This window comes from Daldinia loculata, assembly GCF_022478755.1.
Source record: "Daldinia loculata strain CBS 113971 unplaced genomic scaffold F4817scaffold_40, whole genome shotgun sequence".
Classification (NCBI taxonomy): domain Eukaryota; kingdom Fungi; phylum Ascomycota; class Sordariomycetes; order Xylariales; family Hypoxylaceae; genus Daldinia; species Daldinia loculata.
Genome location: NW_026054894.1, coordinates 158,695 through 171,645, shown reverse-complemented (window position 1 = coordinate 171,645; position 12,951 = coordinate 158,695). Strand labels below are relative to the sequence as shown.

The 12,951-nt window shown below is 47.0% G+C and overlaps 5 protein-coding genes across 5 annotated transcripts; all 5 read right to left on the bottom strand.

The window, feature by feature from the left end:
• Positions 1–392: 392 nt before the first annotated feature.
• On the bottom strand, positions 393–2,530 carry F4817DRAFT_343870 (uncharacterized protein). The gene is made up of 3 exons (XM_049304069.1): positions 2,338–2,530; positions 949–2,253; positions 393–891 (listed from the first exon to the last, which is right to left on the bottom strand). The coding sequence occupies exons 1-3, from the start codon at positions 2,359–2,361 to the stop codon at positions 772–774; spliced, it is 1,449 nt and encodes a 482-aa protein (XP_049157105.1). The 5' UTR covers positions 2,362–2,530; the 3' UTR covers positions 393–771.
• A 193-nt stretch (positions 2,531–2,723) lies between these two features.
• F4817DRAFT_343869 (uncharacterized protein) lies at positions 2,724–3,863 on the bottom strand. Its single transcript, XM_049304068.1, has one exon. It carries the CDS (start codon positions 3,292–3,294, stop codon positions 3,028–3,030), a length of 267 nt encoding a protein of 88 aa, XP_049157104.1. The 5' UTR covers positions 3,295–3,863; the 3' UTR covers positions 2,724–3,027.
• A 676-nt stretch (positions 3,864–4,539) lies between these two features.
• Positions 4,540–5,952, bottom strand: F4817DRAFT_184058 (Aldo/keto reductase). Its single transcript, XM_049298387.1, has 2 exons — positions 5,629–5,952; positions 4,540–5,563 (listed from the first exon to the last, which is right to left on the bottom strand). The coding sequence occupies exons 1-2, from the start codon at positions 5,791–5,793 to the stop codon at positions 4,643–4,645; spliced, it is 1,086 nt and encodes a 361-aa protein (XP_049157103.1). The 5' UTR covers positions 5,794–5,952; the 3' UTR covers positions 4,540–4,642.
• Positions 5,953–6,423: 471 nt separating this feature from the next.
• On the bottom strand, positions 6,424–6,881 carry F4817DRAFT_317866 (uncharacterized protein; the record flags this gene model as incomplete). The annotated part of the gene is made up of 3 exons (XM_049300856.1): positions 6,424–6,489; positions 6,567–6,655; positions 6,731–6,881. The coding sequence occupies 3 exons, from the start codon at positions 6,879–6,881 to the stop codon at positions 6,424–6,426; spliced, it is 306 nt and encodes a 101-aa protein (XP_049157102.1).
• Positions 6,882–7,673: 792 nt separating this feature from the next.
• F4817DRAFT_184153 (RNA dependent RNA polymerase-domain-containing protein) lies at positions 7,674–12,734 on the bottom strand. The gene is made up of 4 exons (XM_049298389.1): positions 12,357–12,734; positions 10,953–12,289; positions 10,131–10,904; positions 7,674–10,078 (listed from the first exon to the last, which is right to left on the bottom strand). Exons 2-4 carry the CDS (start codon positions 12,187–12,189, stop codon positions 7,971–7,973), a joined length of 4,119 nt encoding a protein of 1,372 aa, XP_049157101.1. The 5' UTR covers positions 12,190–12,289; positions 12,357–12,734; the 3' UTR covers positions 7,674–7,970.
• Between the last annotated feature and the right edge of the window lie 217 nt (positions 12,735–12,951).

Here is a 12,951-nt window from a genome sequence, read left to right as displayed (position 1 = left end):
CACAAACAGTGTATGCACTTAAATGGCTTGTGCGGGCTATGAGTTGTACAAAAAAAGCCCCTTGCTACTTGCATACACGACTTATGTAACGCTGCACAGCGATATTACGTAGCTGTACCTGACCCCTGTCCTATTTTTATCTTTTCCCTAGTAGGCGCATATCTGCAATTTTCCCATTGGACGAACTTTCGATATTCAGGGTCCCAACCGTCTGGGACCCGTCAAACCACGCAAGCCTCAGCCCCCAGATATGTACATTGCCTGCCGCGCAAGTTCATCGTAAAGACGGCTCCGTATGTAATAACAGTCATCCCTTGGTTATTACGCATTTTTCACGCCATGTACGGAATATAAACCATTAAAGATAGCTGCTCTCTGTAACTTGGATCATTAAGACAAATATAATCCGGAGTGGGTGTTGACATTTGTTGTGGTTTATCCTAGTAATATAAAACGTGTTGTACAGTATCTCCAGGCTAAGTCTCAAGTAAACTCAAAGGGGGTTATTAAATCATATAAGGTCATTCTACCGTCCTTAAGAAATATATCAAAAAGTATCATATGTCAAGGGAGCGAGCAGTAACACATCACAATCCAAATAACTACCTCTATTAAACTATATTGGTATTCCTAGCCAGTCCGCCCGTATGCTTACCGTTACAGTCACAATAATCCCGCAGGCATCAAGTTTTACCTTGAGCTTATCACGTCCTCATGCTTTTCGTTATCAAAAACCTGCCTCGCTGCCAAGATATAGCCAAGGTGACACGATTACTCCGGATCGTCCGCATACGACTCCAGTGCCGCTTGTTCTTCCATCTCTTTCAGATGTTTTTGTCCTGCCTCCGTAGTGGCATCTATTATTTGTTCCTCTACGCTTAGGATTCCAGCCTATGTAATCGTTAGTAAGACATCGTACCGTACACTTTGACAATGGGTAAAACATACTTCGCTAAGAAGGGCAACGATTTCCTCAGCATCTTCGACCTTCAACTTGCCCAGCACTTCGTTCACCTTATCCAAACTACCAGACTCCAAGGCCTTTTGCATTTCCGGGGTGAATCCTTCGAAAATCTCGCGACCTTTCTTCTCGGCTTCGTCCTCTCCTTTCTCAGATGGGATCCTAATCTTGATTTCGGTACCCGGCTCCACAGCGTGCAATTGGATCTGTTCCACTCCTTCTCCAGATCCACCTTCAGCCTCTCGCTGGGCATTAATTTCAGCCGCACGGTTCTTGATCCTATAGTACGTATCTTGTACATCCTTATAGAAGACGTCTTGCGCTTGGTGACCTTTGGTAGTGATTCGTTTAAAGAAGAGCGCGACGCCGTCCTTACCTAACGCGCGACAATACTGCAACAGGAGAGCTTGGTGGACGCATTGTCGTGCGAAATCATCCTTCCCTTCCAGCTGGGCATCAAATGCCATGATTAGGATACCGTCGGTTTCCTTCTCGGTTAAGATGTGTGGGTGTGCACCAATGAAGGAATGGCTTTCTCGATAATCAGACGCCTTTATTTTAGCGAACTTTTGAGCATCAGGCGATGCAGTGATCTCCTTGTCATCGTCGTCTTCTGTGGTTGAAGACTTCGACTCCTCCGGCTTAGACTGCGAGAAGCCGGGGTTAAGAAGCTCCACTTTGGTGTCGTCGGCTTTCTTTGTCCCGGATGTAGAGGGTGTAGACTTGGTGACATGTGAACTATCAAACCCCGTGTGGATGCTATCGCTTGTGATCTTGCGGCTTTCTTCCTTCTCCAGTTCTGCCAACTTGCTTAATAGTTGCTGTTGTAAATCCTGAACCTTGTTTAGATGTACGCCGATTTCATCCACCATGGCATTGTAACGGTTCTCGGGTTTCTTCTCGTCGAGCTCCTTGTTGACTTGGTCTAGTAAAGTCGCCATCATTTTAGTATACGTGGGTGGCTGCTCTTCTTGCGCGTGGACACCCTCTGGTCGAGCGGGAGGCTTGTCGTCCTCTGGTCTACCGGCAGACTCCATGACAGCTTGGAAAGCGACCTCGGCAGGGTTCCGGGTCTCTGCCTCGGCGGCATGAGCTTTCAGGGCGTTTAAGAGGCTCGATATTCTCTTCAATAATCCATCGTTGACTTGACGTTCGTATTTTAACGTTTCGATCTGGAGCTTACGTTGCTGTCGCTCCATGTGAATTTGGTTTTGCTTGGCGCGAATGAAGGAGCGTTTGTCGACATTGGGATGGACCTCGATATCGGAGTCATCGCTGAGCTCCAGAGCATCCTGAGAGGAGAATATATATTAGCTTCATTCGAGGCTCCCAGGCTCTCTCGTGAGACACGAGGTAAGATAGCTTCATGTACTTACCCACTTGCTATAATCCACTGGCATTTTGACGGTATATAGCTAGGTATTAAAAGGTAGTTTCTTCCTGCGATATCCAGGAATTGAAAGTTAGAAAGATATAAGAGATAAGTTGTAAACAGAATCTCTGTAGACAGAAGCTCTACTTTTCTTCTTTTCGTCTCTTGTATGTAAAGGTGGAGTATTTACGTACCCCGCGATTGGGGATTTATTGATTGGGGGGTTTATCGTTATCGAGAATGTTCTTGCAACCTCCATCCAGTACCTAGGTACCTAGGTTAGATTGGATCCACTGTTCAACCTGATTCAGCCCCACCAGTCACTTTTCAGAGGTACCGGGTACATATCATATAGGGTTTCACAGGCATCGTCTTGTCTAATTCTTTCAACTTTACATAACAATACCCTTTTTCTTTTCTATACCAAAATAATAATTTCTTAGTATTGGAAATCCTCTCATTACTTTTTAATTAATAGGTGCAATTTACTTCTAAGTGATACATAATAGCAAAGTGCCAGCTCTACCTAAATATATTCGAGAAGCACTGCCGGTGGATAATGAGATGATACTTTAGGTAGTCTTCGGAATAGCATACTCTCCACAGCTGCATTAGGAGCCGATCTCATAAGCAGCTCTGCAGTGCGAACCAATTCCTTCGCTGAGTTCTTCATCTCAGGAACCTTGAACGGCTCTTAAAAGTTTGCATGGCGGCGAATATACGACTTGAGATCAAAGCCGCCCTCACGTAGACCCTCCTCCATTTTTGCCGACACAAAAATCCGTCCGTTCTCGATCACTTCACCCTCATCTGTGATGATCTCGCAGACTTCCATGCGATAGGCATTGGTCTCGTAGCTACGAAGCGAGCCCACGTGTTCCGGGGATTCGCACTTCCAGCACATGCCCTTCACCTCATTGCCTTCCGCGGGAACCAAAGCGGGAAATTCACCCCACATCATGGCTAAAGCGTCTCAAGTTAGCAGTTGTTATCGTGTACGGACAGGGGCGGTGTTTACTTACTTCTCCAGCCCTTGATGGACGCGGGGATCAGGGTTGGGTTCTCATCGTCTAGGTCGCACACACGCACCAGAGTTCTCTTAGCCTGGAGCGAGCCGTAGAAAAAGAAATAGAACGGCTCAAATGTCACGGAGGGATGGTTTATAACGTATTTGCTGACTGGATACGCCCGGGTGAGCTTCTGTGCTAAGTCCGCGAGGATAAGGCCAGTTGCTTCAGTACGGAAGCCGCAGAGCTGTACGAACTCTCGGTTTTTGGCGTCCGTGTTATTAATTTCGGGGACCCCAGTCTTGTCAGTAGTCTGCTTTGTGCAAGCCATGGCGGACGTTTGTTGTATCTTGGTTTCTTGCTATGAACTTTGTGGGAAATAGGGGTTTAGTATGAACGCAGTGTAGGGAGGGCTTTTCGTAAGCTGTCAAGTTGCTGAATATGCAGTGCTTTTATAGACATCCTATTCAGGATATCCAATAGTTTATGTAGATATCGGAGGAAAACTATACCTAAGAAAGGAAGTATTCTTAAAAACAAGCTTGTTTGACACAAAGGGGGGAAGCAAAGTGCTCGTTCTCGCGTATAAACATCTTGAACCTTCCGTGCGTGACCTTCCGTGCGTGAATGACTAAGTCCTACAGCCTTGTTTCTGAAAAGCGACAGGGCAAAGTAAGCAGCCAGGCGGTAGACATCAATATGTCTTTGCCGACAATCAATTTTCTGTACTATGTTTTTGACACTGCATATCATGAGGACATTCAACATCACATAACAAACCGAAAAGGGCCTTTCTCTGAAAAGCCACCCAAGCAATATCACTGATACTATTCAACTGCTAGCTTAGGACATGCATATGACTATACAAGTAAGCCCCAATTTACGACTTACATAGGATAGGGGTAGAGTGGAATCTCACCTTCTAGCAGAGAGAAGTAATTCATGTTCTATCTGATATTTCGTGAAACAGAAAAGCACTACTGCTAACATGTAAATATCATGATCAAAATTTGTACCAAAAGTGCCCAAGACGTAGGGATATAGTCTTGACAACTGTGATATATACCTATATATATATATATAATATCCAGCTATAAGCAAGTAAGATATAATGTAGTTTCACGTAAACATAAATTGATGGTCAAAACCAGACCATACCCAAGTAGCTTCATGTAGCTTTAATTTATCCTTAACACTTTACATATTTTAAACCGCGTGCGTTCAACCCGCGCTTATACCACACAAGCTTTCCATAGCACCAATACCGGCGCATATATACAAGCTCCCATACATACATCACGCCTAAGTATGACCAGAAATCTGCTTCGGCTGGTACAGCTCCTCCAAGTACTTCTCCTCCTCATCCGTCAAGACCTTGCCCTTCGCACCAAGGGCCTCGTCAATCCGAGCTATGCTCGAGAAGCCGATGATAGGGCTAGAGACTCTCTTGTTGATCCAAGCGAGCGCCACATGCGCCATCTTCCAGCCTCGCTTGTCAGCGATCTCCTGGACTCGCTTGATGATGGTTAGATCGGGCTCGACGGTCCCGTGCGAGCCCGGCGAGGTGTCCTTCTCGAGCTTGCTGCGCTCCGTGGAGCCGAAGGCCGCGGGCGGACGCGCGAGGTGACCACGGCATAGCGGCGCCCAGGGGATCAGGCCGACGCCGGTATCGTTGCAGAAGCGGTTCATCTCGCGCTCCTCCTCGCGGTACAGCAGATTATAGTGGTTCTGCATGGAGATGAACTTAGTCCAGCCGTTCTTCTCCGCGACGAACTGCATCCGCGCGAAGTTAACCGCCCACATCGAGCTAGCCCCGATATACCGCACCTTGCCCGACTGGACGAGGTCGTCTAGCGCCTTCATGGTCTCTTCGATGGGGGTGTTGGGGTCGAAGCGGTGGATCTGGAGTAAGTCGATATAGTCGGTATCTAAACGCTTCAGGGAGGCGTTCACGGCGTTAAAGATGGCAGCGCGGGATAGCCCGTACTGGTTGACGTAGTCCTTGGAGCTGTTGACGGCTTCTCCGCAGAAGTAATGACGGACGTCAGGAGTTTCACCGACGGCCCAGAAGCACTTGGTCGCGATGATGACCTTCTCTCGCGGGATGTTGTATTTCTTGATAGCTTTACCCACGATAACCTCGCTGACGCCTTGAGAGTAAACATTAGCTGTGTCCCAGGTATTTAAACCCTTATCGTAGGCGGCCTTAAGTAGAGGCAGAGCCTGTAGTATAACATTAGCAGAGTCATAGATGAGTACTAAGTGGTTATTCGTCCAATGTCACTTACATCTGCTTCATCGAGAGCCCACGATTGCGCTTTAGTATCACCGAAACTCATGCACCCGAATATAGGGACTGATATCTTTAGACCACTGGCGCCGAGTCGACGGTATTCGACTTTGGTGTTGTCTAGAGACTCCTTTAAAGATAGGGGAAGGGTAGTAGTAGACATAGTGAATACGATCAAAGCTCGAGCGGTATAATAGGTCGGGATGTTTTAGTAGATGTTAATTGATGATGAGAAGTAGTTGTTGCTCCTTTCTAGTCGATCTCAGGTATTATATATACCTACCTACCTATTTATATGATATAAAGGTTACTTTGACATGCTCTAGTTACCCCCCTTTCTGGCTGAACTCCAAATCCCCCCCCGCACTAACCGGATGTGCGGTCCTTTGTACGGCATAACTGTAACATGGCGGGGTTAACGCCAATAAGGTGAAGTTATCACCAATCTCCATCAGGGTTGAAGGTGAAGTACCTAAAGGTCTATGACATTTACAATGCACCAGGTAAGTTTCCATACCCTGCAGATCGGATATAAAGTCTTTGGTCACATCAATGCCAAGTCTATCGGCATTGAAATATGCAAGATACCAAAGTATGGGTCATATTTCATCCTCCACACCCCCATATACAGTATCGAGAATATATCTTCTTACAAACCACAGACACCATGTACTAATCTTTACTAGTACCTAAATCACATCACGTATATACGTCTATCTCCGTCTTGCTTTCATTAACCTGCCACACGTCCCGATTAGTCGTTATTTAACTCCGGCCCCGTATTAACAGATATTTATCGTGGATCTACTGAAGTTGCGCAGAGATCGATCGTGATATTATTGTACGGGTTCTTGTATCCCTGCATACCGGTCAGCACTAGAACACTTTCGAATACATTTTTATACGTATAAATATATGGGCTGTCTATGAACTTACAATCGACTGACAACATCCCGTGATGTTGTATACAAATAAGTTGCATTCCCAGATCGGATCCGTTGCACCCATTTGATGCGCCGAGACGCCTGGAGAATATGTTAGCATTTGCGCTTATCTTTCTTCGTAGGGTATGAAATAGTGTCGCGCAATGCGAAACTCACAGTTTGTTCCGACTTGGCCGTCAATGTTCGTGCAGCACTTCGGGTAATATCCCCACTCCTCTCGAGTATGGCAACTGAAGATTCCTTGCGACGCTACCAAATGAGAGAAGAGGGCGGCGGCGAGTAATGTTGCTCCGGACTTGAGATACATGTTTATGGTATTGCTCTTAGACTCGAAGTTCTAAGTTGTTATTAAAGATTGTTATTAAATATTAGATGCAAAGTTGACTGATTACTGAATTATGTGATCGATATCTAAATAACATCTTCAACGAGAAACTTAGCTTATATTTATAGTCGCCATCGATAGTCAATAGATCTAAGCAGCGCCACCGCAACGGGTGTTGTTGCTTCCCGTCCCTACGGGCGCAGTTCGCTTGCCCTATGTCACAGGGAAGACAGCCTTCGAATCTCCACACCCGATGGGCGGTGAGGTACCTAGGTATACTTGATACGAGGTTCAAGCTGAAGAGCGAAGTCTTGAAGAGTACGACGGCCCAATGATCATCGAGATGAGGTTGTCTTATGATCCACTTCTCCGATGCTGACAGTAAGCTACCGAGCCGGATGGTTGGATCATGATTTGCCATGGCAGCGTGGTTGCCGAACCGAAGATCCTACCTGTATGTACATAGTCTGGCTGTCTGGCTACCGTATCAGCGTATCTGCCGATCATGAGAGAGTATCATGGCACGGTTCACGTTGCGTTGTTCACGGCTGTCACGTAATGCCAACCAATAGGAATGACTTCCACATAAGGCTCCATCTCGAACGACCAGAAAGAATACGCCAAAAATAACTCGAATGGCTGGAGAATACAGTACTGTATACGCCTAGAAACTGTACATATTATATGCCTATTGGCGGGTTAAGATGGTTCTCGGATAGGTCACAACTACGTCTTCGGCGAACGCATCTCGCTTAAAGCCACGCCGAGATAATTAGGTACCTATTAGCGACGGATATATTTATATACGAGCATGCGCCGCAGCGCACGGAGCCGCCATTGACGAGAACATGCTCACTTACCAATAATTTCTCTAATACCATGTGTTATAAAGCCCAAGGTGTCTGAGTGGCGCAGGGCTAAATGTTAGTGAATTACTCGCATCAAATCCAAGAAACAAATCAAGCGAAGGGTATCATTCATTCATAAAACGTAACGTAACCAACAGCCAAAAATGACCGGGATGATAACAATCCATAAACGAGACGTGTCGTCCTTAGTCGATGAACTCTCCTAAACCTCCTCGTCAGATAAAGACGTAGCCGCCTCTTCGTCGATTGCTTCGTCCTCGACAAGGTTACGGCCGTCGTTTTTAGCCGCCAGGACCCGGGCATATTTGTTATCAGGCCTTGATCCGGCGTACATGCTGGGTGTCATGAGCACTGGCGGGGCACTCGCCGCTTGACTGATATATGTAGCCTTTAAATACGCCAGTTGCTTGCCCGCGATATACCAGACAAATTTCGGGAATTTGCTGTAGTACATCTTAAAGGCAAACGATGCCTTTAATAGATCCCAGCTTGAAAGGCCAATCCTAGCTTGGTCTTCTTGTAGTAGCAGAGATCTGACTGTATCAGACTTCACTTTGTCTGTCGGTTCAATTTCTTGCCATTTGTCATAAATACCGGCAAGCTTGGCATCCCATTCGCCGCGAGACTTCGGCCATTCTTGGGCGACAGCATCGATATCCCTCCTGAGCTTTTCCAGAATCCTTTCCCAAGTCAGCTTTTTTACGGCTTCTTTACGCTCGGTGAATGGTCTTTGGAGTTTTTCATAATATTGATAATACCTTACGAGGTCCTTATCAAAATTCTCTGCTTGGCCAAGAGATTCATAGAATGTCTTTAGCTCTCTCTCGACTATGGGCTGGCCAACGCTAAATTTCACGTAGTCGATTATATGCATAGGCCTGCCTTGAACACTCCAGTTATTCTTCTTGTACTGAGGATCTGGTGGGTCAACTTTGCTCAGGTTTCTGCGCAGCCGAGCCCAGTCTTGGTCCGTGAAAACGATGCCTTGCTTGGCCCGGTCTACTAAATTGCTGATAAGCGTGCTTAAGAGGATCGCGGGTTCGTCTTGCACTGAATTTCGGGCGTAGCATAGCTTTTCCTTGTAATTTGTGCATACACCAAGTAGGTTCTGTTCCAAGTTGAACTTAAACGCTCTTAGAAGGAACTCTGAGGTAATATCGTCGGTTGTCACAAGTTCGTTATACTTCAGAGTCTCTTTGCGTATGACGCCTTGCTTGAATAGGTCTGGAGCATTAGGCATGTCTGCGTTACGAAAGTTGTTCACAATCGTCGGCTCCCAACATACCCAGGCGATATCGCCATCATAATCACCACCAGAGAGCTTCTCAGCAAGGGGTATGTCGCCCTTTGTTGAGAAAATGATTACGTCTTTCAACGAGCCTAACTCGGGTTTGAAAACTGCTTTTACTCTTTGGATATCGCTGGGATAATGTGCAGGTGTACGAGCAACTAGGACGTCAAATCCATGAAGGAAGGTTTCGGAAAACCCAGATTGCTCATCGGTAAATTTGGAGGAGAATCCAAGGTGAACTTCATCTTCCTCTAAAATCCCGAGGAAATCAACAACCATATATGCGTAAGTAGAACGCCCAACTCTTACATTGAGCCGTTCTTGGAGTTCCTGGCATTTTTCCATTCGTAACTTCCAAGCAATGTCGCTCAGAAACTTCAGCTTAGTCGGGTCAAAACCGCTATCTAGAAGAAAGGCCATAATGTCCTCCCGGCTATTTGGGAGACCAGCCGTGAACGGCACCTGGCAATGCTTTGTACGCTCTGTCCGACGGCTTGACGGCGAGTTTTCGTAAACCCAGAGCCTAAACTGGGTAGGGCTTTGCATAGCGGCCTTTTGGGCATCGAGGTCTCTCATGAGGCTGTCTCTCATGAAGTTTCCAACCTGGATCTTCATTTGAGCTGCATTGATAGCCCGGTCTTCAAGAATAGGCAGAAGCTGTAAATTGAGATTGGCAGATTTAAGCTCTCTAGATTCGTTACGAACCTCGAATGTCCGGTGATCATCCTCGATGTAATCGCAATTCCACTTACGCTGAGACGGAGTTGTTTCTATCCATATCGCATCACTGGTATCATTGGTATCTCGGAGCCAAACACCTTTTGCACTACCGAATCGGCCTTGAAAAGCTGCTGGTACGTCTTGCAACCCCATCATATCACGTACAGCTCGCGCAAGGCCATAAGACATGAGGGCAATGCCGTCATTCATAACCTTGTCGATGGGTGATAAGATGTCATTGGGTCGGTGTCGAATCTGTTCAGGTTGGACAATAATAGTCGGATGCGTACGACTTAGACCTAAACGCTCTTAGTAATGTTTTGGGGGACTATAGATGTTGACTGATCATACCTAGCGCGATACGTGAAAAGAGCTTTAGCACTGGCTGGGTCTGATTATTGGGGGTTTGTAAGAGCCATTCGATAAGATCTCCTCGTCTCATCTTGCTATGCATTCCCACTGGCTCACCCTTTGGTGAACAACGTTCCTCTGTTCCTAGACGGCGAAAATCGTTACCGTCTTCAGCGAAGAGGTATATCCGCTCTTGATGTATGGTTTTAGACTGGGGCCCCAGGGCGTTCTCGTTAGTAATCTTTTTGGGCAAGGCTGATTTGAGATAGAACGAAGCCCATACACGGCCAAGCAGCACGTGCGATCCATTGACTAGCCACTGCTGGATACTCTCTATAGCGGATTCACCGAAGTTTTTTATATCCTGGGAACCTAGAGATGGTATCACAAGTTCAAGGAAACGGTCTGATCCAAATCTACGACTTAGACGATGAGGGAGATCCAACTTTAGAGGATTAAGCCTAAGAAGGAATGAAGGCCCATTCTTTGACGTATTCGCTGTGAGCGAAGCAGTAAGCACAACTACCTGATCCCTGGTACCAAACTTATCATTTAGGGCGGCAGTCCAGGCTTCAGGTCGGGACTTTTCAGGAAAGGACTTGCCACGGAATATAGGTAAAGCTTGAAGCCTCGCCCATAGTGTCCTTTGGTCGGTCCATGATGGATCGTATTCAATGCGCAGGTCCTGCACTTGTACGTCACAGTGAAGAGCAATTCGTAGAACTTCCCAGCGAACCACGAACGGGGCACGATCATAGTGATCGGGAAGATGAGCTAGCAAGAGTTAACTGCAATTCTATTTCAAGAGGGGGCAATGCTTACCCCAAACATCATGAAGCCGATGCTCAAATTCCTGGCTACCTCCATGTACCACAGGTGGTGGCATATTCCTTATTTTTTCATTGTCAGGAGAGAGCGGAGAAGGAACTCTGGGAGGCGCCGGGTGTTGAATAGTTGCAGGTGGAGAAGCTGGACGCAAAGAAGGAGAAGGTTGAGAAGGGGTAACAGAACGTGTGGTCTCTTGCTCGGAATAGCTGAAGTCGGAATACGTCGATGATTTGTCTCTGAGGAGATCACTCACATTTTGTTGAAGTAGTTGATGGTGGTGATCGAAAGAGATTTGGAGGGCACGTTCGGTGCTAGAAGACGGAGCCAAGGAATCCGAATCAGACCCGATTACTCGCGATGACGGAAACTTCACGCTCCCCAGGTTGCTCGCAATTACAGTAGTTTGGGTCTCCTGAGAGACCGGAAGGGGTTGATGTTCGTCATGATCTGAGAACACTCGAGACGCAAAAGTTGACCTACTTGTATCCGCGGTAACTTCTACCCGGTAAGGGTCTCTACTTCGACCTAATTTTGGATTGCTCGGCGCCTGGATCGACGATGTTTGGCTAGGTACGGGACTAGCCGTGAGTACGCGACCCCTATCAAGAGCAGAAAGCACACTAGGTGGCCGTTCGTCATCAGGATCACATTCTGTGTCGACTTCTGAGGGAGCGCCCCTATTCCTTTTAGAAGAAGGGCATCCCCGCCATTCATCAGAATAACGCTTGGAGCGCAGGTACCTCGTGGGAGACGAAGGCTCGTCATAATATTGGTACGAAATTGACGGTGCGACGGAAGAACGTCGTGACACGTCCAACGAGCCCATGTCATCCAAAATTGCCCCAAGCAGCTCCAGCAATTGACAACGCTCAGGCTCAGTAGTTGCCCGAGGGAGTTGGCTAGGGAAAGGGATAACCCCAGGTTCCGCATGTGGTTTTTTTATCCACTTGCTGTGAATCTCTTTCGCCCCTTGGGCAAACAAGTCCTGTATTACTACATGCTTTCCCTTGAAGTATTGAACTTTAAGGAGCTCGTAATATCGTAATTCTGGATAGTATGGTAAAGCTCGTTTCTTCTGCGGAGACAAGTCCGGAGGAGTTCGCCTCAAATTAAGGTTGTACGTATTAGAAAATTCGAGAAACCAAATGTCAAACTCAGCAGCGTTAAGCCGTTTTTTAGATGGTGTGACTGGGTAGATAGAGTTTGGTTCAAGCCGCGGCTGCGGAGCCATATTACTGCATATACTGCCTTATGACTCGGTGACCCAAACAGACGGGACAAGCTGACAGGACGGGGTTCCACGGATGTAACTGAGAGGCTAAAGTGAAGGGCTAGTAGGTCATATTAGCTTTTAGGCCAATCAGTGTCATTCACCATCACACAACTTTGCGTACGTACAACACACTAGACGGTGGCGAAGAGGCACAGGCAGCAGGAAAACTGTCAGTGATCCTTACCAAACCCCGAATCTCCACTGCGGAGGATAGTTTCATGTATAGCAACCGACTCTGACTCCGTTCGATTGGATGTCGACTACACGACCGCTAGGTGTGGGGGCAGCTAAGGATAAAGGAGAGTGAGACAATCAAATCGATTGGCAGTAAAGAGATGGTGATAACGAGAGCGTTAGTAAGGATGTCCTAGTGACGCAAAATCGAGCCAAAAAGGTCTAGGGAAGCTTAAAAAAGTTTAGAGATGCACGTTTGTGGTGTTGGATAAGTAATCTGGTAATCCCTTGCCAAAAGAGAAAGTGGATTTGGAGACCAGACTGCTAGAATCTTGAAGGTTGCGGGATGGCCCGAGCTCTTCAAGTGGATACCCAATTTGTTTGCCTTGTTCGGCCTAAAGGCGGGGAACTGCGGGGTCTACCATGAATGACAGCTGCAATGGGCAGTAAACGGGCAGTAAACGGGCAGAACGGGCTGCAACGGCCATTATGGCAGGCTCGGAAAGTTCGGAGTGTTTGGAAGGCTTAGAAGGCTTAGAAGGCTTG

What these genes read in the sequence shown, in the direction of transcription:
- F4817DRAFT_343870 (XM_049304069.1), bottom strand. Translation starts at nt 2,361, where the DNA reads ATGCCAGTGGATTATAGCAAGTGG. An exon ending in CAGTGGATTATAGCAAGTGG is followed by an intron (nt 2,254 to 2,337) that starts GTAAGTACATGA and finishes TTCTCCTCTCAG; the next exon opens with GATGCTCTGGAGCTCAGCGA. An exon ending in TCGTTGCCCTTCTTAGCGAA is followed by an intron (nt 892 to 948) that starts GTATGTTTTACC and finishes ACGATTACATAG; the next exon opens with GCTGGAATCCTAAGCGTAGA.
- F4817DRAFT_343869 (XM_049304068.1), bottom strand. Translation starts at nt 3,294, where the DNA reads ATGATGTGGGGTGAATTTCCCGCTTTGGTTCCCGCGGAAGGCAATGAG.
- F4817DRAFT_184058 (XM_049298387.1), bottom strand. Translation starts at nt 5,793, where the DNA reads ATGTCTACTACTACCCTTCCCCTATCTTTAAAGGAGTCTCTAGACAAC. An exon ending in GGGCTCTCGATGAAGCAGAT is followed by an intron (nt 5,564 to 5,628) that starts GTAAGTGACATT and finishes GTTATACTACAG; the next exon opens with GCTCTGCCTCTACTTAAGGC.
- F4817DRAFT_184153 (XM_049298389.1), bottom strand. Translation starts at nt 12,189, where the DNA reads ATGGCTCCGCAGCCGCGGCTTGAACCAAACTCTATCTACCCAGTCACA. An exon ending in TCGGCTTCATGATGTTTGGG is followed by an intron (nt 10,905 to 10,952) that starts GTAAGCATTGCC and finishes AACTCTTGCTAG; the next exon opens with CTCATCTTCCCGATCACTAT. An exon ending in CTTTTCACGTATCGCGCTAG is followed by an intron (nt 10,079 to 10,130) that starts GTATGATCAGTC and finishes AAGAGCGTTTAG; the next exon opens with GTCTAAGTCGTACGCATCCG.